General features: G+C 46.3%; 2 protein-coding genes across 4 annotated transcripts; both read right to left on the bottom strand.

The window, feature by feature from the left end:
• Positions 1 to 8: 8 nt before the first annotated feature.
• On the bottom strand, positions 9 to 11,868 carry CDC20 (cell division cycle 20). Of its 3 annotated transcripts, XM_079117875.1 has the most exons (14): positions 11,723 to 11,740; positions 11,497 to 11,594; positions 8,829 to 8,915; positions 3,940 to 4,366; positions 3,557 to 3,783; positions 3,299 to 3,447; positions 3,116 to 3,212; positions 2,842 to 2,970; positions 2,549 to 2,745; positions 2,339 to 2,433; positions 1,973 to 2,201; positions 1,689 to 1,814; positions 577 to 694; positions 9 to 258 (listed from the first exon to the last, which is right to left on the bottom strand). In XM_079117875.1, the coding sequence occupies exons 4-14, from the start codon at positions 4,023 to 4,025 to the stop codon at positions 80 to 82; spliced, it is 1,632 nt and encodes a 543-aa protein (XP_078974001.1). In that variant the 5' UTR covers positions 4,026 to 4,366; positions 8,829 to 8,915; positions 11,497 to 11,594; positions 11,723 to 11,740; the 3' UTR covers positions 9 to 79. The 3 variants fall into 3 exon arrangements, with proteins under 3 accessions (XP_078974001.1, XP_078974002.1, XP_078974000.1); XM_079117876.1 differs by lacking the exon at positions 11,497 to 11,594 and having other exon boundaries at positions 8,829 to 8,912; positions 11,719 to 11,868; XM_079117874.1 differs by lacking the exon at positions 11,723 to 11,740 and having other exon boundaries at positions 11,497 to 11,627.
• MPL (MPL proto-oncogene, thrombopoietin receptor) lies at positions 4,379 to 20,716 on the bottom strand (the record flags this gene model as incomplete). The annotated part of the gene is given in 25 exon segments (XM_079117865.1): positions 4,379 to 8,457; positions 8,460 to 8,483; positions 8,486 to 8,547; positions 8,550 to 8,631; positions 8,829 to 8,854; positions 8,857 to 8,878; positions 8,880 to 8,915; positions 11,497 to 11,594; positions 11,836 to 11,949; positions 11,952 to 11,994; positions 13,761 to 13,903; positions 14,069 to 14,253; positions 18,075 to 18,142; positions 18,144 to 18,202; positions 18,464 to 18,554; positions 18,556 to 18,611; positions 19,013 to 19,058; positions 19,061 to 19,117; positions 19,119 to 19,318; positions 19,878 to 20,004; positions 20,006 to 20,053; positions 20,055 to 20,058; positions 20,362 to 20,456; positions 20,458 to 20,495; positions 20,638 to 20,716. Coding segments are annotated over 25 exon segments (1,923 nt in total). The 3' UTR covers positions 4,379 to 8,337.
• Between the last annotated feature and the right edge of the window lie 2,007 nt (positions 20,717 to 22,723).

Here is a 22,723-nt window from a genome sequence, read left to right as displayed (position 1 = left end):
AAGAGAAGAAAGAGAGATGTGACTTTATTAGAAAAATAAAAAAAAAAAAAAAAAACTGAGGTGATGGGTTGGTTTGTCATTAACGGATGCCTTGGTGGATGAGGCTGCTTTTAGCTGCACTGGCCTTCTCCCGTTCTCGTCGTCGTGCAGGGTCCAACTCAAAGCAGCGCCACAGCCGCAGGGTTTCATCTGCTGCTGCTGAGGCCACTGTGGCCCCATCTGGACTCATGGTCAGACTCAGGACCCGTGCTGTGTGACCTAGGGCAAATTAAGAGTAATGCATGTGAACATAGACACACACAGTCCTCTAATTTTGACAGCCCCCTTGAAATGTAATACACCGTAAAATTAAGTGAATTCAGTACAACTCAGTGGTTTTTAGTGCATTCAAAGTTGTGCAACCATTACAACTATTTAATTCTCACACATTTTCATCACTCCCATTTCCCTGTCCCCTTAGCTCCAAGCAACCATTAATCTGTCTCTCTGCATTTACCTAATCTGGATGTTTCACATACATGCAGTCATACAAATATGTGGCCTTTTGTCTCTGTCTTCTTTCACTTTGCCACCTACCTTTGAGCTCAGCCACCTTGGCCATGGTTGGGTACTTCCAAATAACCAGCTGATTCTGGGCAAAGCCATGGCCCGAGATAAGCTCCTTATAGTGGGGAGACCAGAGGATGGAGCACACCTGTAGGGAGAAGCTGGTGTAGGCATGACATACAGCCAGGGATATTTGAATCAGAACTGTGTCCATTCTAGCATCAGGACCCTGCTAGGTATTACAGACTCACTTAAATGGTCACAGTCCTTAACCCTTTGAGAGACATTATCCATTTTACAGAAAATAAAGAAGTTTGATAAATTGCATACAAGTTGGTAGCCATCTGGCTCTAGAGTCCATTTCTAGAGTGAAGGCTACATGTCGGGGGAATGGTAGGAGAGGAAGCTGGAGTGGCTGCATGGAGGCCTACTCTCAAGAGCCTCAAATATCTTAATGGATTTGGATTATATGCTGTAGGTGATGGGAAGCCGGTATAGGTTTGAGGAGGACAGTAAAGACCACTCTGATCAGAGAGTAGAGGCCAAATTGGAGGAGATGAATGCTTAGAGGCAGGCATGGTGGTGCACAGGAGGCTGAAGCAAGAGGATCACAAGTTCAAGGCCAGCCTCCTCAACTTATTGAGACCCTGTCTCAAAATAAAAAAGGGCTAAGCACATAGTTCAGTAGTAAAGCTCTTTTGGGTTCAATCCCTAGTATGGCAAAAAGAAAACAAAATGCTTGGAGACCAGTGAGGAAGCCATTTTTGTGCCTTTCCTGGGGAAGTATGATGAAGCAAAGTGGAAGGGACAGATGTGAATGAATTCTGAGGTAAAATGAATAGACTGGTGAGTATAAAAAATTCCAGTAGACTTTTCAAGCTTCTGAGAAGGTTCTGTCATTCTGAAGCAATGTAAGAGAAGGAACACATTTCAGGAAGGTGGGACATTAAGGAGGTAGCAGTGGTTAGAGGACATATAGCTAAGTCAGACTGCTGAAAATGGAACCTGTGAATACTGAGTTGGAAGTCTGGAAATCAATAAAGTATAGAGTTGGTGAAGACATTGGAGTAGACATGGTTGCCCAGGCAGACCACACAGAGTAACACTTCAGGAGTGAGAGGCTAGAATAGGTAAACGACTACCTGGGAATGGGCATCCACAGCACTCAGACAGGCTCCAGAGCAGACATTCCATATGCGAATATGTCGGTCACTGGTGCCCCCTCCTGTCGCTAGAATATTGGACTGCCAGGGACACCATGCTACAGCCTAGGTGGGATAAAAGCAAGGTCAGTGAGTACTAGGGCTGAACAAGAGCTATTGGGGTGACAAGATGAACCCAGACCAATCTCAACATCCCACCTCCCCTTAATATTCCCCAGGTTAAAGTTGTGGAGTGGAGAGACCCAGTCCAACCCCTATCTCACCTTAACAGCACCTTGATGTTGGGTGAATGTTTGCAGGGGAACCCAGCCAGCTTCTCCTGGAGCACTAGGCCACACATTGACCAAGTTGTCATTGCCACCACTAGCCAAATGTCGTCCATCTGGGGCCCAGCGCAGCCCACACACTTCCTGGCTGTGGCCACTCAGTGTGGCCACATGGTGTTCTGCTACCCGAACATCATGGTGGTGGATGTGGCCAGAGCGTGAGCCACTGGGGGAAGGAAGAAGAAATTTAGGTCCTATGGCAGTCCCAAATGCAAGCAAGTCAGAGTTGCTTTAGTTCAGTCAGGGGCATAGGTAAGCAGAAATAAGACTGATTTTTGCCACAGTCTAGCAAAAATAACTGACCTGGACAGGATATAGCTATTCCAACTTAGGGAGCTCACTCGGGCAGAGTGACTGGTCATGTTTCGAAGTCGTTTCTGCTGTTGTACATCCCATAGCTGGAGAGAGAGGACCACTAAGATCAGAAATTGGGGTTTGGCATAAACGCCTTCTAGTTAGACAAGTCCCCTGGGTCTGATGTCAATAGAGCTGCAGTGTAGGTACCAGTCTCACCTGCACCTCAGCACTGCTGGTGCCCACAGCCAGGTAGTTTCCTTCTTTAATCCAGGCCACAGAGGATACATAGTCCCCAGGCTGCTCCATTTGCAACAACTGCAGAATGTCACCAGAACTTGCACTCCACAAGTATACACTGTTGTCCAGTGCCACAGCCAGTACGTTTCCAGAGCTCCAATCCACAAGGTTTAGGTCTACCATAGGCAGAAAGGCAAAAGTATGAGATTCCTTGTTTGTCTGGTCCCAGGCCCTCTTTTTCTATCGATGGGCAAGGATAAAGCTGCACTTACAGTAGTCATTTCGGATTTCAGGAGCATCCAGGATCCGATCTGGCAGGGAAGGAATGTAACGGCAGGTCTTCCGGCTGGAACCAGGAGTGGCCTTCTGGCTATAGAGTACTTTCAGTCTGTTCTGGTAGCCTGTGGCAATGGAGTGGGTCTAGACCATGGGAAAACTGACACCTCTCTCACCCTCAGCCTTAGGTGAGAAGAGCAAACAGCATCTCCCTCAGTCACTGGAGTGGACTGACACCAACCTCCAAAAACCAAGAACTTCAGGTCTTACCTTCTGGGGCATTCTGTGGTTTTCCACTGAGTCGAAGAATCTTGGCTTCCTCCACATCGAAACCGTTCAAGTTCAAAGCCCAGGCTTTCTGATGCTCCTAGCATATAAGAGTGAAGGTGAGACAGGGTGGGATCCAGAAACCATAGTCAGGTCCCATGCCTTGCTCCTCTCTGAGAAACATACCTTTTTGGTGGGCGTCTGGCTGTTTTCAGGCTGGTTCTCCTTGCTCAGGAGGAAGCTAGCCACCTCCATCTGGGAAGCACTGCGATGAGGGATATAGCGGTCACCTCCAGGTTTGCTAGGGGTGGTCTGAACCTTGGAATTAGATTTGCCTGGGGTGGGGAAAGAGAAGTCATACAGTCTAATGAGGTTCCTGGAGGGAACACGAAGCCTGCTCTGGACCATTCCCTCTCTCCCACCGTCCCGACACATGCCCCTAACCAGGAGTTCGGCCTGGGGTCCTGCCGGCGCTGTGGGATCGGTTGGCTGCCCGCATGGGCGAGGGGGCCGGCCCCGCTCCTTCTTTGGCTTTGCGCTGCCAGCGCGCGAGGGGTGCATTGGGGATGGGTGCGTCCAGCTGAAGCAGGGAGTGCAGGTCGCTCTCGAACACGAACTGCGCCATGGGAGCGCCTGGAAGGGGTCCTGGGAGCTGGTGCCCGCTGTGAGCCCTGGAAGGAAAGAGGCGACCAGGCTCGGGGACGGCGCAGGACTCCTTCGTTCCCGGCCAGCCTCACAATCAGGACGCCCTCGGTAGCAGCCCCTCCCGGCCTAGCAGCTCCCCCACCCCCCGGCGAATCCCTCGACTCGGCATAGCTTGCCCTCACCGTGCGTTCCGGAGCAGGTTCCAATCCCCGACCGGCTTTTGCACTTCTGAGCAGCACCTCTTAAACTCTCCGCTCCGAGCGCTCATTGGCTCCTTCAAACCCAACCGTCGCAACCGTCGCCCTCGCCCATTGGCCTCTACAGCACAGGGGGCGGGCCTTCCGGTACAAGTCACAGGTCCTCACGAGAGTGCAGCAAAGGAGCGTGATTGAATGAAGGGTGGGAAAGAAGTCTGAAGCCGGTCCCTGGGAGAAGAAGTCTGAAAGTAGTAGGGGCAGGCGTGACGCGCATGGGGCGGGGGCCTATGTTGCTTCCGCGTTCGCTAGTCGCTTCCATTCATTCTTCAGTGTACCCCCTCACCCGCCGCGAGCACGGATCGGGTCTGAGTGTTGGAGGGTCTGAGATCCTGAGGAAGTTTTCTCGAAAAGCCTGCATGAGGATCATATTTATTATACTTACTCGCAGAACTCGCTGGAATGACTCGGAAGCACTTGAGCCGTTCAGAAATAGGCGAGCCTGCGGGTGGCCGACAGGCAGGGGTGGGGACCGGAAGAAGACCGCTTTGTTAGGGTACATTCGCTAGCCAGGAACCCTGCTCAGGAAGGAAGTAACACGTGTGTTTGTTTTGTTTTGCTTCTTGTTTTACAGACAGGGAAAATGAGACCGAAAGAGAAGTGAATTTCTTAAAGTCAAGAAAATGGATAAGGGGTTGGGGTTGTGGCTCAGTGGAGAGCGCTTGCCTAGCATGTGTGAGGCACTGGGTTGGATCCTCAGCACCACATATACATAAATAAAGGTCTATCGACAACTAAAACATATTTTAAAAAAAGAAAAGAAAAGAAAAGGGATAAGGATTTAAGCCTGCCTGTCTGGAAGATAAAGTTAGACTGCCCTATGGGAGACTCTGGGGCTTTAGAGATGTCAAGAACATTAGAGATCCTGTTTCACCTATGCTTGGTGCAACCCTCCTTATGGACTGCATATCCATATTTTACAGATGAAGAAACAAGGCCAAGGGAAGGAATTTGCCCAAGGTTATTCAAAGAAGTTGGTAGGAATCCAAGTCTGACTCCAGTTCAATCTAATGCTCTAATCATGACTTGAATGAATTATGCCATTATAATTCACGCCATCACTCAGAGGTGAAGCAGCAATAATTGAAATGATGGGTACCATTTATTGACCATCTCTAACTACTATGTTAAACAGTTATATTCATTTTTTAGTTAAATCCTTAAACCCACAAGGCAAATATTTTCATTTCACAGAAAAAGAAACTGGGTCAGAATGAGGTTTAGAAACTTGAGCAAAGGCAAACAACCAGTAATAAGTAGTAGAGCCAGGATTCAAAGTATTGGAGTAACCTCTGTAATCCCACAATGCAATACAGTTTTAGGAAAGGCTGGAAAGTCAGGTTTTCAATCATTAGCCTGAGATCAACTCTGACGATGACAGAGAAAAACCTGTGGCTGTTAGACCAAACTTAATATTGTTATTATCTTCAACTTTGAAGCATTCATTTTTTTCTATTTCCTATTCCTTTGGAAACAAGGGAGTTGGCGTCTTAGGGTTATAAGTGGGGAGTTCCTGAACCCCAGAAAACTTAGAAAAGGCAGTCTAGTGTCAGGCTTAAGTGTTAAGCTAAGGAGTTTGGGTGTTATTCTACCAGGTACTGTGAAGCCACTGGGGCTTTCTGTGTAGGGAAGGAACAAACAAAACATATCTGAGGTGGAAAACTGGCCACAATTTGCAGCTTCTGGACTGAGAATAACAAGAGAAGAAGGATGAGAGTACAACCTCAGGGAATCTGTACATTTAGAAGTCAAGTCATAAGGAGGTTATATTGACATGGACCTCACGGTGAGAGGGATTGCAATGTGATAGAAAGTGGTCAAACTGAATGATAACAGTAGAGGTCAACTCTGACCATGGAGAAAGAAATCACTGGTGACTTTGGAGAGGATATGACCAGAAAAGTGGTGCTGGAGATTTATGTAAAAGGGGTTGCGCCAAGCATGGTGGTGCACACCTGTAATCCCAGTGACTTGGAAAGTGGAGGCAGGAAGATTGAAAAGTTCAAGGCCAGCCTTGGCAACTTAGTAAGACCCTATTTCAAAATTAAAAAAATAAAAAGAACTGGTGATGTAGCTTACTGTAAAGCACCCCTGGATTCAATCCATTTGCCCAGTCTCTGATCTCTATTAGTTTGCTAGGTCTGCCATACAAAGTATCACAAACTGGGTGGCTTAAATGAGAAACATCTGTCTCACAGTTCTGGGGGCTAGAAGTAACAGATCAAAATGTCAGTAGGATTAGTTCTTTCTGAGGGTTGTGAGGAAGAATCTTCTATTCCTCTCCCCTAGTTTCTGGGGTTTCCTAGCAATCTGTGTCCCTCAGCTTATAGAAGTATTGCCCTGATCTCTGCCTTCATCTTCACTTGGCTTTCTTCCTGTGTTGATCTATGTCCAAATTTCCCTTTTATAAGAATACCATTCATATTGGATTAGGGCTAGGACCTCATCTTAACTAATTTTTTATGTAATAACCCTATTTTCCAAATAAGGTCACATTTGAGGTACTTAAGACTTTAACACATGAATTTGGGGAGGGGACACAATCCCATTGATGGAATCAAGCAAACCAAAGCCCAGGAAAACTCACTGATACAGGCTGTATGAATCAGCCTTGCAGAGCACAGAGCAGGGTGGAGAAAGAGTGTGTTTGAATGGGGCAAATGGATGACACAGCATATCTGCTCCCATAATTCATCCCCTCAGCCATGTTAAAAGTTCTGACTTACTTCTAAGGACCCAAGGCTAGGGTGGGAGGAGCATGAGTTTGAACGGTTTATTCCCCTGGCTTCCTCCTGGCCACATCCCCAGAGGTGGACTACATGCCCCTACCAAAGGCCATAACTCCTGCCAGGCAGCCCTCTCTTATAGTTACTCTTTCAGGTCTGGTAACCATTCCCTCTCCTTACTCCTGATGTTTAGATTGGTGCTAGCTCTCTGTTTCTTGTTAGCCTTGGGGATACTGCACTGTTCCTTGATGATTTTCCCAAATCTTGCCCTCACCTTTGTAAATATGCCTTTATTAAACTCTCATCAAATTACCCAATTTGAGTGTAACCTGGGCTTCTGCCAAGGCCCTGACCTAATACAGGGGGTATATTTGGAGCTCCCAAACAAACAAACAAAAATCATTTGTTTGAGAATTAGAATGGGTAGGGGAATCCATAACTAGAGTGGCTTAAGCACACTTTTGATGCTATGAATGCTTTAGAGCATGAAGGGTTGGTATGAGGTTAGGTAACATTATCCAGAAGATTTTATTCATTTAGAAAACATTTATTGAACGTCTACTATCATGTACCAGTAATATTCTAGGTGCTAGAGTAAAAGGACAAATAAATCATGGTCCTTGCCCACCCCCACCCCCCAAGGAACTCCAATCTAGTAGCAGGGACAGACATGTAAGTTACTTCCATAAAGCATCACAGGTACTACAGAAGTCTGGACTGGAGCTAAGAACTTTGGGATTGTCAGCATATAGTAAGGTCAATAAGAACACACAGGTAGGAGATTAAGAATGGAGTCTTGGAGCTGGGGATGTCGCTGCTTGGCCAAAAGCAAGGTTCCAGATTCCATCCCCAGCACTGCTAGAGGAAAAAACAACAAAGAATGGAATCTTGAAGGACTGCAATAAAGAAGAAATTCTGGAATACAGAAGAAGGGAATATTAAGCATTTCCTATATCCTAGGCCTTTGTTTTACTTAGATTACCCCACTAATTCTTTTCATGACTTTGTGCTGTTATTATCTGTTTATTGTTGGGGAAACTAAGGATCAAAGACATTCAGTTATTTGCCTAAGGCTACCAGCTAACAGGTATGAAAGACAGAAACTGAACTCAAGTCTGGCTCCACAGTTTATCCTGGCTCCATAGTTCCTCCTTTAACAGTATACTCAGAGAGGCAAGAGCAAAATCAGGAGAGAAGGTGGGATAGAAGCCAAGGTAGGAAAGAATTTAAAGGAGAATTAGTCAACTAAGACAAATGGCACAGATCAAATAAATTGATGATTAACAAGATTCTATGGGCTCTTATACTTAGAAGATTTGAAGTGAACTTTGGGCAGTTTCATTAGCAAAGTGGTAGTAGGGGAATGAATACAAGTATTCTGGAGTCAATGGGAGGTGGAATTTGGCATTCAAGAGGAGAGAGAAGGTGAAAGTCAGAGAAATTAGCCTGGCTATGGAGAAAGAGGCCCAGATCTGATAGCAGCAGTATGGAAAGATTAGTGCTATGAAGTTGAGCTAGGTGGGCAGGCAGAGGGGATGGAAGTGAGGTCTGAGGTGTTGGTGTTGGAGGGTAGGGTAAAGTAGAGTGTTCACAGAGGGGTCTAGATCTGTCCAGAGTACTGGGAGTGAGGAGCCAGCCTGCAGGGCTGCTGCCAGCAGCTTAGTGTAGTAGGAATGTTGGCAATGTGAGTAGTGCAGCAAGACCCTGACATCAGCCATGGGTGGGGCATGTAGACAGAGGCATGGTTTCCCAGGCCGGAAGGGCTGCAATCCTCGGTAGTCCATCTGGGCTTGGGAGGAACACAAGGGCAAGGCATCCTCTCTGAGGACTTAGGTAAGATTTCAAGGAGGCTGGGTTCCACTTCTTCATAGTATCTGTGGACTGTGGCTTTGGGCTGGAGAGATGTTAAAAGAGCTGGATTAGAGCAGATGGTATGTGTGGGGGACTGGATTGTGTGGAAAGGAGCATTGGGCTGGGGGCAGTGCCTGGGGGTGGGGTACACTGTTGGCGGGGACCTTGAACAATTACACTGTGGGGTCAAGGATCATTGGTGATGGGGAGAGGGGTGGGGAAGGAGAAGAATGCACTCACCGGACTCAGAACCACACCATCCCTAAGTACTGGCCTAGGACCCGGTGAAGGGTCTTGAAGTGAGGGCCACAGGGCATGCCTCATCTCCTAGAGAACAAGGAAGAGAAGGAGAATGAATCTTGGAGTGAGTTGGGGAGGGAAGAGGAAAAGCACCGAAGTGGGGGCAGTAAGGGGAGGCAGTGAGGCTGAGGTGCTAAGCCTTGGAGAGAGGAGCATAGCTAAGGCTATAAAGTAAGGGAGAAGGTGGAAGAGGGAGGGTCTGTGGACAAAGTGTAGCACAGAGCTTTCTCAACATTTCCTGTCTTGGGGCACCTGCCCTTCTTCCTCCCTGGACACAATTTATTTCCTCACTTCATTTAGGTTTCTCCCTGAATATCCTAACAGAGACATCATCCCTGACTACCTTAAAATTGTAACATCTCTTTTCGCCATCACTCTCTATTTCCGGCTATATTTTTCTTTACAGCACTTGACTTATTGCATATTTATTATATTGTTACATTTTTTTGGTCTGTCTTACCCTACTAGAGCACAAGCTCCTAAGAGAAGAGTTTATTTTTTTTACTCCTCTAATCTCCAGTGTCTGGCCTATAATAGGGTGCTCAAGAAATTATTTGAACCAGTGGAGCTTATTACTAAATTCCTACGGAGGGTGGTCCTATCTGGGAAGAGCATGGGTTGTGTTGGGACCATCCATTTTTGTTTTGTTTTGGTGCTAGGGATCAAACCGAGGGCCTCACACACTAGGCAAATCCATCCATTCTCCCTTCCTTCATTCCTTGTATTTTGGAATTTTATTCCAGGGATTAACCAGGGGTTCTTTACCACTGATACCACATCCCCAGCCTTATTATTTAGTATACTTAATTTTGTTGTTAGTTGTAGAGTAATACCTTTATTTTACTTAGCTTATTTATGTGGTTACTGAGGCTCAAACCCAGTGCCCCACGCATGTGAGGCAAATGCTCTACCACTAAGCCACAACCCCACCCCATTTATTTTTTTATTTTGAGACAGAGTCTTGCTAGTTGCTTAGGGGCCTTGCTAAGTTGCTAGCTGTGCTCAAACTTAAAATCTTCCTTAAGCAAGAACTTTGATACTTAGCTACAGCCCCAGTCCTATTCTTCAGATTGTTTAGCCTCACATTTCCATGTGGAAAGACTTTAGCTGGACATTTCCGGCCTCTTCCGCTACTTCCTCCATCTCCCTAAGAGTGGAGGACTGACTTACTTGGTTGGGGAAAAAGAACTGAGAATGCCTAGTTCAGAAGCACCACCTCCCTCTTCTCTGCAAACTTTTTGTCACATCTAGCGATCTTCCAGACTGTTCGTGCACATAGGTAGAATTAAAAGTTCAGGGGAGGGGCCTGGGGGTGTAGTTCAGTGGGAGAGCACTTGCCAAGCATGTGCAAGTCCTGGGTTCAATCCCAGCACCACAAAAAACAAAAATACAAAAAGTTTAGAGAGAGACATGTTTAACGATGGAAGCCCCCAAAAGAGGCACCTGACCCAGCCGAGGTCAATCAAAACACACTGCCTGCAGAAGCTGACTTCTGAGCTAAGAACCTCAGAATAATAGCCAGTATTACTAGTTAAGGGCTGAGGTGGAATGGATTCCATCGTTTGTTTATAATTTCCAGTAACATTTCTCCTCAGCCTCCACATGTGAGTCATTCATTACTAACATTTATTTAAGGGCCTGCTACTTGGCAGGCACAGTGCTAAGGCTTAAAAATGACCAAGTAAGGTCTAATGGGGAAGCTATAAAGAATATACGAATCAGCTAACACATGGGGGTATAGCTCAGTAGTAGAACATATGGGTTAGTATACACAAGGTCCTGGGTTCAATCCCTAGTACTCAAAAACAGAAAAATAAATAAGTGCAGTAAAATGCTATTGGTACTGTATAGGGGCACAAAAGAGCAGCCAATAAGGGAGGGTCAGGACAGGTTTTTAAGAGCTGGTGAAGAAAGTTATTTAAAGATGAATGGGTATTAGTCAGCCAGGGAGGATATTCCAGGCAGAAGGGACATGATGTGCAAAGACACTGACAAGTAAGACAGCCTCACTTGTGGAGGAAATCAACAGTTTGGCAAGGCTGATGCACAGGGCAGAAGATGGTGGAAGTGCTGGCAGGGAACAGATTTTGCAGAGCCTTGCGAGTCATTTTACATGTTCTGGATTCTATCCTGGGGAGCTACTGAAGAGATTTAAGGAGGGGAAAGTAGGCTCATGTGTGCGTTTTAAAAAGATTATTCTGGTGCTGTGTGAAGCTAGATTGGATGAAGAGGCTCTGTTTCAGTGAGAGTGTCTGTAGGGCTAGAAAAAGGGAGCCACTGTTTGAGCTAGATTTAGGAGGTGGAATGACCGGACCTGATGGCCCTTGTATGGGGGTGTGGGTAGGGAGGGAGAACCATTAATGCCCGAGCAAAGGTGGGCAGCAGCCTTGTCTCTGAGAGGAGCAGACAGGAGGGGGGCTGTGAGAAACTAAGGCAGAGTGGGGCATGTTAAGAGAGTGTCATTGCCAGAGACACAGGACGCGGCTGAAGCCATAGGAGTAGGCGTGTAGTGGTCCAGAGAGCAAGTGTCATCGAATGACCCCAGGATGCTTGTTTAGAAACCTCTGCCCTTGTTGGGGTTCCGTTCACCCGCTGGAGGGGGCGGGACCTGTAGAGCGCGGGGAAACTGCCATCTCAGCAGCAGCAGGCCCAGGAGGGCGCTGACGCCCAGCAACAGGAGCAGAGCGGTCAGCAAGGAGATCCAGGCTAGGGACAAAACCCGTCAGACCGCGGACGACCCTCGGCCCACCCGCAGGCTCACCAGGCCGGCCGGTGTCTCCGCCGCTCAAGCCAACCCTGGCCACCCCAGGTCCACCCCAGGGTACCGCACGCACCAGGACATCCGCGCAGCCGCAGACCGGTGCGCTCAGGGCCCCGCCCCGCGACCGGCGCCCCCGCCCCTCGCGCAGCCGCAGACCGGCTTTGTCCTTGCCCGGCCTGGTCTCACCGGTCTCGGAGGTGGTTTCTACCCTCGCTGGGTCAGACCAGGCGCTCCAGGGGCCTTGGTAGGTGGGGCCATTGAGCCTGGCGCGCAGCTGTAAGTGGTAGCGAGATCGCGGCGCAGCTCCAGGGTCCCTCCCCGGGCCCCAAGGGGTGGCTCCAGCACCTGCGCAGAAATCCCGGCATACATTCACACTGACCACGACGTGCGAAGACCCTGCCATGTTTTTTTCATTACTATTCGTGGTGGGGCCATGGCCGCTCAGACCTACACTCAGATACTCAGCCACACGAACTGCACCAGTACCACTCATGCTGCAGAGGATGCCAGATTTGCGCTGGGTGCTGGGGATACAAGCATCGTGTGCACAGGCAGTGAGACTTAATCACTTAGCAAACATTTATGAGCTGCTTGGAAATGCCAAACATTGGACTAGGCGCTGTCGAAAAAGATAAACAGAGCAATCTCTCACATAGCTAGTGATGGAGATTTCCAAACAACCAAATAATCAAAGCAGTTCATTAGTATGGCGTACCACGGGAGCACGAAGAAACGTGCTGCTTGACTGGGGGTCACAGAATAGTTCAGTATGTTGAAAGCACAGGTGGGAAGCTGGGTGGACAAAGAGAAGGCCAAGACAGTCCTAGTAGGGGCTGAGGAGTATTAGTACACTATTCAACTTACTTGTTTAATAAGTAGGGGGAAAGGGGGCAAGGGGAAAGAAAGAGTGCTGTTGTCAGACAGAAGAGAAATAAGCTTGAAGAAGAAGTTCTGGATGGTTCTATTTTATAAAATTTAACTACAGTGGAAGGAATCCATGCTTGCTTCAAGATAGTGGTTACCTTTGATGGGAAGGTGGACTGTAGGGGGCATAAGGAGGGTTCTGGGGTGCTGGAAGTAATTTATATCTTGATCTTGGTTAATAATACATGGGTGTATACAGATATAAGGTTAATTGTACATTTAAAGTTTGTACACTTTATTTTATGTAAAGTATACCTCAGCAAAAACAAAATACATTCAGGAAGAAAAATGAGTTTAGTTTTGAATACATTGAGTTCGAACTATCTGAGACTGAGGGGTTTAGATAGAGCTGTCTGATAAGAAGTTGTATGTACATGTGTTAAATGAGAATAAAAACAGACAATATTTAACTAATGTATATGAGCATTTTGTATATGTCAGGCACTCTGCTATGTATTTATATACTTAATTTTACTCTATAAGGTAGATATCCCCATTTTACCAGTGAGGAAACAGATTTCAAAATAGGTACTTTGCCCGTAATTCTTAAAATTTCTTTCCATACAGCAAAATTGGGATTGTTTAATTGTTAATGTATAGCTATTAAAACCATGTGGTCGAAGCATTCACTTAAGGAGAACATATATATTTATCTAGAGGAGAAAAGAGCCAAGGGTGGAACTCTAGGAGGTACAACCTATTATGGAAGAGTGGAAAAGAAGAAAAAAGGAGCCAGTAAAGGAGAGTGAGAAAGTTCAATCAGAGAAGTAGGAAGAAATCAGGGGAAACTGATATCCCAGAAGCCAAACGTAGTAACTGGGCATGCCACATACCCACAGAGATTACTACTAGTTGAAGCTGGGCATGGTGGTGCATGCCTGTAATTCCAGCGGCTTGTGAGACTGAGGCAGGAGGATCATGAGTTCAAAGCCAGCCTCAGCAAAAGTGAGGTGCTAAGCAACTCAGTGAGAGACCCTGTCTCTATATAAGATACAAAAAAGGACTGGGGATGTGGCTCAGTGGTTGAGTGCCCCTGAGTTCAATCCCTGCCTCCCCCCGCAGAAAAAAAAAAAAAGATACTCAAGCCCAGATATGGATACATGGACATAGTCCTTCTGACAGGAGATGTAATAAACCCTAGGAACACACTGTATTATGCTCTGCAGGCATTTGTCACTTGATCATACCTTCCAATCCTGATGGCCTTCTCCCGTGTATCGAAGCTGATAGCAGGTCTCTTGGGCCGCCCAGGGTGATGGGTGCTGCCATTCCAATTCCAGCTGCCCACTGGAGATCTCCCTCCACAGCAGGTTTGGAGTGGGGATGAGCACTACAGGGATTTCAGCAGGACTGGTTTAAGCCCTTCTGTCCCTGAGACATCATGCTAACAGGGTCATGGGACAGAAGTGCCAGAGTTGGGGATCATGGGCATAGGGTCAGATTCAGTGGGGGATGGTGGGAACTGTGTGGGAGGAATGGGAAAGAGAGTCCTTACCAGCTTGGTGGATCCAAAAAGGAGAACCCAGGTAGCTGTGAACAGCACCCTGGTCTGTGGTCACCTCTACAAGGATGTGAATAACACTGTCATTTTGTGACTTGAAGTGGCAGCGAGAGAACTGAGGGGACTGTAATCCTGGATTTGTTTCCTCCTCCTCTTCACACTTCTCCCAAATGGGGTCCCTAAGAACCAGCCCCATATAGTCATTAAATCAGGCATGCCCCGGAAACGAATCCCCATCCTCCCTATCGTACAGGACGATGGCCTGTATGGATTATAGTCTAACTTCTCCCTTGGATGGCTCTCCAGAGCTTTCCCTCTATCTCTGTCTTGAGGTCCAGACTCTTCCTCTTCAGGAAGAGCTAGCATGATATATGAAAATAGTATAGTCTATCGAGTTCAGGTCCTGGCCTACTAGTGTGTAGTGATAGGCAAAATATTTGATTTATTTCTGCCCTAGTTTCCTTCTATTTATAAAGTGGGTTGATACCTACCTCACAGGATTGTTTCAAAGATTACAGAGCCTTCATCTTTCTGGAAAGAAACATCTTTAGATTTTTGAATGTATTCTCATACAGCAGCCCTCTTACCCCTACAGGTTATTTCCTATTACTTTATTACAGCTATCTTCTAACTGGTTTTCTGCTACTGTTTTCACCATTACCTTCAATTGTTCTTCACATGGCTACCAGAATTTGTTTTAAAAAATATTGCTCTGATAATGTCCAGAATATATCATGAATCTATTTATTTTGGTCTTTACCACTGCCACATAAGGTGAAACCACCATCATCTCTTGTCTGAACGAAGGCAGATTTCTAACTGCTGACCTTGTCTCACTCTTAGTATGATTCCATGGAGAAACATACATTTTAAAAATTTAAGTCAGGTTATTCTTCTGCTTAAAATCCTTCAGTGGCTCCTTATCTCTTTATGATTTGATGCCTCCTTATCTCACCATTCTCATCTCTTCTGACTCATGCTGATTAGCACCCTTCATCTCTATGGGCCTGCTTTCTGTGCCACAGATATGCCAAATGCTCTGCCTTTGCATTCTGCCCGTTGCCCTGCTTTGCTCTGACACTAAGTCTTGACAGGACTCATTCCTTTTGCTATGCAGATATCAGCTCAACTGTTAGCCTCCCTGGTGAGCTTTCCTGAGCACTCAGTCTAAATTAGCACCTCGCCCACCTCCCGCAAGCACTCTACCACCAAGCTACATCCCCAGCCCAAGAACCTTTCTATTTTATTTGTCACTCTGTTCCCAGTACCTGACACATAATCTCCTCAATAATAATTGTTTATTGAGCAAATGAATCATGGCTCCTTCTTGATTATACTCCCCAAGTGACTTTATATCACTGAAATTATTTATCACTCTATGTATTTATGTTTATTCATTTATTCAACAAACAATTGATACCCATGTGCAAGGCATTGTGCTAGGCCTAGGAGTACATAGAGGGATAATTGTCAAGGAGCTCTCGCTTCAGTGGGGGAGACAGAGAAACAACAGATGCTATTTTTCTGGGATGTGCACAGACTGGCCTGAATCATTAAGGGGGAGCATCTATCATACTGGGAGGATCAGGGAATGCTTCCTAGCTAAGGCATTATTTAGACTGAATCTTGAACTATAAATAGGCTGAGCAAAGAGAATAATTGGGCATCCCAGGCACACATAAGAAAGTGTGATGCTTTGGAGAAGTTTCCAAGTTTCAAAGTGGTTTGGAATGATTTTAGAATAGAGGGCCTAGTGGCAAATGATTAATGTACGACCAGAGAACATGTCATGGCTGCCCTTGTGGCCTCTCTAAGGAGCTGGAACTTAAATCTTATAGTGATTATTGGAGACATTTAAGGATTTTAAACAGGGAAGTGTCATGATTACCTTTGTCCTTTTGGAAGATCACTTAAACTGCAGTTTCAGGAAGGATTTGTGAGGAGAGAGTAGAAACAGAGAAATTCATTAGGACAGTGTTGTGGTTTTTCATGTGGCAAAGCGATCAGGGCCTGAATATAGGGTGGTTGGCAGCAGGGATAGAGTGAAAGAATGATCCAAGAAATATTGAAGAGCAGGAGCAGCAAGACTATTTCTGATTGGACCTGGAGGGTGTTGGGATGCAGCAAGTCCAGGGCAATTTCTGTGTTTCAGGCCTGGGAAACAGAGTGCATGGTAGGATGGAGGACATTAAAGTGGAGGGGCAGGTTTTGGTAGAGGAATGATGACTTCAGTTTTGTCAACCTTTAATCCTTGCATGGCACCTCTATATTATGTGAAATCTGTGTATTTATTAGAAATGAATGAATTAACTCATTTTGTAATGAGCTCCAAGATATATATTTAAGTAAAAATGTGAGTTAACAAACCATGTGGGGCTGAGGGTGTAGCTCAGTCGTAGAGTGCTTTCCAGCATGTGCAAGGCCCTGGGTTTGATCCCTAGTACCACAAAAAACAAAAACATCAAACAAAAAGCAAACTCACTCTCTCTCTCTCTCCATATATATAGTGTGTGTATACACACACACACACACACACACACACGTGATCCAGTTTATATTAAAAATGTATGTTCATGTATAAATGCATAGAAAAAAAACCAAAGAATATATTAAAACGGTTAGTAGTGGCCTTTTCATTATGCATTCATTGAACGATTTTTAACTGAGTCCCTACTAGGCACTGTGGTAGGAGAGACTATACGGTGAGTAAGAATGGTGGTTGACTTTGCCCTCATGGGTCAGGTATAGTCAAGATCAGCTTTTCCTCAGCTGGAAATTCTAAGATAAATTTTTTAAAATCAACTGAATAATCACATTAAGTATAAACATTAAATTGTAACTGTGATGAATACATGAGAGACTAACATGGTACCATAAGAAGGCATATGGGTCTAATAAGGAAGAGCTCTAATTAAGGAGGGTTCCCTGAAATTTTGAAGGATAAGTAGAAGTAAAGATGGAAGAGTTGGATAAACAGCACATGCATAGATCCAGATGTAAAGGAGCATAGGGAACGGCAGAAGGCTAGTTCTGGGACAGAGAGCACAAAAGGGCTAGGATAAGATGAAGCTGAAAGCATGTGCAGGAGCTGGGTCTTTTAGAACTTTATAAGGCTTCAGTATATTCTAAGATCAGTGGAAGCTATCAAGGGATTTTTTTTTTTTGGTAGGGAACCCAGGGCCTTTTGCATGCTAGGTGAGAGCTTTACCACTGAGCTACATCCCTAGCCCACTATCCAAGATTTTAATATTGGGGAATGTTTTGTTCATTTTTGCATTTTTCCTTCTCTCTCTCCTCCTTATTCTCTCTTTCTTTAGTGCTGGGGATTGCACATGCTAGGCAAATACTCTACCACTGAACTACACCCCATTTTTGCACTTGTGAAAGTTCAGTCCAGCTCCTATGGAAAGAATGACTTGGTGATTAATTAATAGGTCTTTAGGTCTTTTTAGTAGCCCAATTGAGAGATGATGATGGGTTGACCAGGGCAATGGGAGTGATAAGTGTACAGATTCTAAGATATTTATATGTAAAATTAACAAAACTCGGAAATAGATTCAGAGAGGACTAAGGATCAGTGAGTGTTTCGTTGAAGTCCTTGAAAGCCAGGCTAAGTTTTGTATGGCTTTACTAGATCTCAAATCATGGAAATTGAAATATATAACCTGTGTAGGGGAAGACCATGCAAAGTTAAGAGTTTTACAAAGATCATGCAATGGTTGACATTAACAAAGGCCACTAGGTCCACGGCATGGGGAATAATTGGAGTGAATGAAACTGTAGGTTGTTGTAATGTTGAAAGGCTGATGTAAACCAAGGCATTCCCAGTGAGAATGGAAAAATGTTGAGAAGATAAAACACTCACTGGAAGATGGGAAATAGAGCATGGAGGCTGTTCAGTGCAAGGGCCAAGGTAGGAGAGTGAAAAGGGTCAAGAGGTACTCTCTTCCTTCTTTCTGCAGGTTTGTGTCTTTTTCTCATGACATCAGATTCAACTTACCTATCTCTGGGACAGCATTGTGTTCCTACTGTGGTGAAGAAGCCTTGGGAGTTAGTATAATCCTGTTGCTTGCCACTGACAAGTAACATTCTTCAGGTCCAAGGTAAAGCATTGCAGTCCAATTGCCACTGAAAATCAAGAAGTAAGTCCTATCAGGGCCATGTGCCCCTACTGTATAGAGTATCTGGATCACTTTTATACACACAATATAGGACATTTACTCCTATTCTCTCTTCTCTCCCTGACCATAGTTCCTTCTGTGCAATGGCTAGTTTGAGGTCATTAGGAAGGACCATGTGTTCCCAGAGTCTCCATATCCAGCCCAAGCCTCCCTAGAGAACTTTTTTTTTAAATTGGTCTCTCCATTTACCCATTCTTTGTTGTCCCACCTGCATCCCTGGGCAGGTCCACAGTCACAGGTAAAGACCAGGAGCCCCAGGAGCCCCGGAGGGAGACCCCATCAGGTTGGCTGCGTAGCTGGGATCTGATAGGAGTTGCCAGGCTGGAGGCCAGAGATGAGGCAGCTTCCACCCATCACTGTCAGAGATGGAGCCTTGGGAGAAGAATCTCAGTGTCAGAATCTAGGCCTGCCTCTCATCCAAGACAGCCTCTATCCCTTATATTGGAAGCCCTAGTGTACCCCTGGGCAGTGCTCAACTCCTTACTGGATAAATATACACCAGACTGGGGGCCAGGTCATTGGGTTCAGGGACTTTCAGGGAAATTCACATTACTACAGAGGCTTGACAGCCCTTAATTTTGTCAGTGTGAATGACTCAAGTGGGAGATCCCTAAATAAATATGGTTCCTGAGGGTTAATAAGAGTGTATATTAACTCCCAAGAACCCAGTCTAACATCCTCAAAGTATGGCCTGTCCTTTGCTGTGTCAAAACTGAGGGGTAGAGGATAGGATGTAGGAGGGGAAGCAGAAGGTTACAATACTCTTCAGTCCGGGAGGTTTGCACTGGTCCATCCTGTTGGGGGTGCTATGGAACTGAGCACATGGAGCCTGGTCCAGAGTGGAGGCTGGGTTCAGCCTCCACCCGAGTCGGGCAGCAGGTTTCTGTGGAGAGTAGCTGTATCACTGTGGGGCCACTGGAGTTCCTGGGATCCATGGGGTCATAGCGGAGTTCATGCCTCAGGAAATCACTGATTTCAGGAGTTGGGGCCTCCCAGAGGATCTGAAGTTCTCCTGGCTGGCTCCCACCCATAGCCTTGATGATACTGGGGGGAGCTGGCAAGCCTGAGAACAAGACAGGGGCACATCAGAACTTGAATACCATGTTCTGTGGTTCAACTCATGGACTACAGAAAAGGGATGCTAAATTGGGGGTAGCCACTGGGTTCGAAAAGATCACGGACTGTCACTCTTTTTGGGGAGATGCCAGGGTAGGAAGGCTCTTTATCCTGTCTTGCTTTCCTCATGAGAATGGGGACATCGCTGCAGTGCACTGGTTTGTTAGACTGTGTTCCTTGAAAACAGGAACTTATTTTCATGCTGTATCCTCATCATCTAGCATAGTACCTGCATACAGTAGGTATTCTGTAACTGTTGAATGAGTGAGTAAATGAATATGCTGATGAGGTGACCAGGATGTCCTTGGTGTGAAATGATTTGTAGGATAAATCTAGCTCTGGATGCCAGGAACAGGAGGGATGGTCACAGGGTCTTGAGATGCCTCTGGGGAGCCTGGTAATAGGAGGCATTCACATTGTCTTGAAAGGCTGCAGGCAAGTCTGATTCTAGGAGCTGGGGCTGCAGGCAACAAATGGAGAGGGCAGGGAGACAGAGATGCCCTTACCCACACTGTCCACAAAGAGTACCCGCTGGGTCAGAGTCTGATTCAGGAACATGTTCTTCACCCAGAGGTGCAGTGGAAAGAAGAGGCGTACTTCATCCTGGGCTGGAAACTGGCACACGTATCGAGTTTCCAAAGGGGGGCACACTCTGGGAACTCAGGGGGCAGGCCCGGGGCTTTCTCTCTGTGGCATAGGAGAAATCTCCCTACACAACCACCATACTCAGCCCTGAGGACCCAGTCCTGGATGCCCAACATCTGTTCCATTACTTGCCATTTTTCTTTCACTGTTAGAGACAGGTGGGATTTGGAGTATACAGGGACTTGATCTGGGCTGTTCTTAAGTGGCTACTTAGTAGTACATGTATTTAGAGTAATCCTCCAATAGGGATCACAACAGGGGAGCTCTTAGAGTGGGACTCAGCAGAGCCAAGCGCAGGGACAAAAATATGGAAATATGGGGAGTGAGGTACAACCCAGCACCTACCCTGGGTAGGCATACAGCAGCTGGTATGTCCCATTGGGTGCTGCCTCTTCCTCATCCCAGAAGCAAGTGAGGTCCTCAAATGTTTGGGAGAAACAGTTTCAAGGGCTCTGAGTCCGAGGCCAGCAAGGAGACATCTGAGGAACAGCTGGTAAGTTGGGTTCCAAGCAGGGGACCAGTGGGAGCCTCTTACCCTACATCTTCTCCAAGGACTCTGCACCCCCTCCCAGGGGTCCCTCTTGCTGGGCATAGGTGATCTCCACCCTCTACACACCTCACCTTGGCTGGTGACTTGTGCCATGTTTTGGGGGGCCAGGAGGAGGCAGGAGGTGACCATGAAGAGGGCCCAGGAGGGCATCTTCTCCGGCACTGTGTGCCTGCCTAGCCCATCCTCCCTTCAGGAAGCTGGGCCCCAATCCCCTCCCGGGCCAGCCCCTCAGGTTCCTGTCAGATACAGCCCCACGTCCTGTCCCTGTCCCTGCCTGCTGGGGCCCATCCAGACCACCTGGGGGCCAGGGGCCAGGGGGAGGGGGAGTGGGCAGGAGGGTAGAGGAATTTGAAAAAAAAAGGACATAGGCCTTTTGGTGGGAGAGAGATGGGAGGTATATATATGAACACCAAAAGTAAAATAAGCCTGGGTGTGTGTCTACTAAGTTAACTATTATAGAAGGGCATACTGTCATCAAGAATGGCAACATTTACTAAGCACCTAACTAAAATCTATCGACTCAGTTCATCTTCACAATAGTCTTATTATTTCCATTATAAAGATGAGGAAACTGAGGGGCAGAGATGATTTGCCTATGATCACATACCTCCTCAGAGATAAGTACACAAGGTCAACCTTCAGAACACAAGTGCTTAACAGCCATGTTATGCTCCTGGAAGGTGTAATTTGTCAGAAATTACTGTCTGCTTCACAACCATGACAGATGATGGGTATTTACACTTTAATAGGTTTTGGGATTTTATGCATAAATAAACACATTCCCCTGGATCTAGGCATTCCCCCTCCATTGTAGGTGACCTCCACAGAAGCCTCTGGTCACTCTGCTCAAAGTGGTCTGTAGACAGTAGCAACGGCAGGATGGGGGAGCTTTTAAAAATGCAAAATTCTAGGCCCTGCCCCAGACCTGCTAACACAGAAACTGCATTCACCAAAATTCCCAGATGATTTGAGTATACATTAAAGTTTGAAAAGAGATGATCTTCAATATTTCCATCTGGCTTGCTCAGAATCAGAGATATTTGGTCTCCACCCTGGCTTGCGCTGGTCTTCATGTTAGTAGCAGAGTAGTGGGTCTGATCTCTTCATGGAGGCCAAGGCCTCCTGGGCACAGTGGTGGTTCCTATTCTGCTTCTGGGGGCAGGGAAGGGTGGGTTGAGGGGGAGGAGTATGCACAGCCATGTTAATTCCTCCATTTAAACCCTTACACCTCAACTGGGGCTTCCATTGCTGGCTCCTGCAGACCAGGTGTCCTCACATCTTTCTGTCTTCCTCCTTCTGAAATAATTTTACTAGCAAAGAATTTAAGTAGGGGAGGGATGAGGAGAGGGAAGTGCTTCGTCCTCCTGTGAAGCCCTTAGTTTCTCTGGCACCATTTTTTCTGCAAGTTGTTGCTGAGCCAGGATTGTCATAAGCCCTGTTAGCCTTCAGGTTACAAAGACAAATGGTAATGGCTTTGGATGCCTCCCTCTGCCCCAGTCTCCAATCAAGGACTACCTAGCCTCTGTAAGATCAAATAAGAAAGGAAACACAACTTTAATGTTTGTGCAGTCCCATGGCTTTGGATGCTAAGTGAATACTGGTGACTTTTCCCCTGGGCTCCAGATTTTGGTGGCCAGCTGTTTACTTGGCTCCTCCACTTGTGTGTCTAATAAATGTCCTAGACTTAAGATAGTCAACCCAGGTGTGGTAATACATGCCAGTAGTCCCAGTTACTCAGGAGGCTGAGGGAGAAATCTGTGAGCCCACAGGTTCAAGACCAGCTTGGGCAACAGAGTAAGACCCCCATCTCAAAAAAAAAAAAAAAAAAAAAAAAGCAAAAGAAAACTCTTGATTCTGGTTCTCAACCCTGAACCTTTGTTTTCCTAGTCTTACCCGACCTCTATAAATGAAACCTCCATCTACTGAGTTGATCAAACCCAAAGCTCATTACTCCTCGATACTTATCTTTCTCTTACCTTACATCCAATTAATTAGTGGCTCCTGCCCTTCCTTCCAAATGTGCACTGAATCTGAATATTTTTTACCCCTCCCACTCCCATCTTGGTCCACATCTGGGTTACCGCAGTAGCTTCTAACTGGTGTCCCTGCCTCCGCTCTTACTTCTTCCATCCATCCTCCATACACAGACTGATGTTG

Source organism: Sciurus vulgaris (assembly GCF_902686455.1).
Source record: "Sciurus vulgaris genome assembly, chromosome: 1".
Taxonomy (NCBI): domain Eukaryota; kingdom Metazoa; phylum Chordata; class Mammalia; order Rodentia; family Sciuridae; genus Sciurus; species Sciurus vulgaris.
Note: the sequence above shows the minus strand (reverse complement) of the source record. Positions and strands in the feature narration are given on the sequence as shown.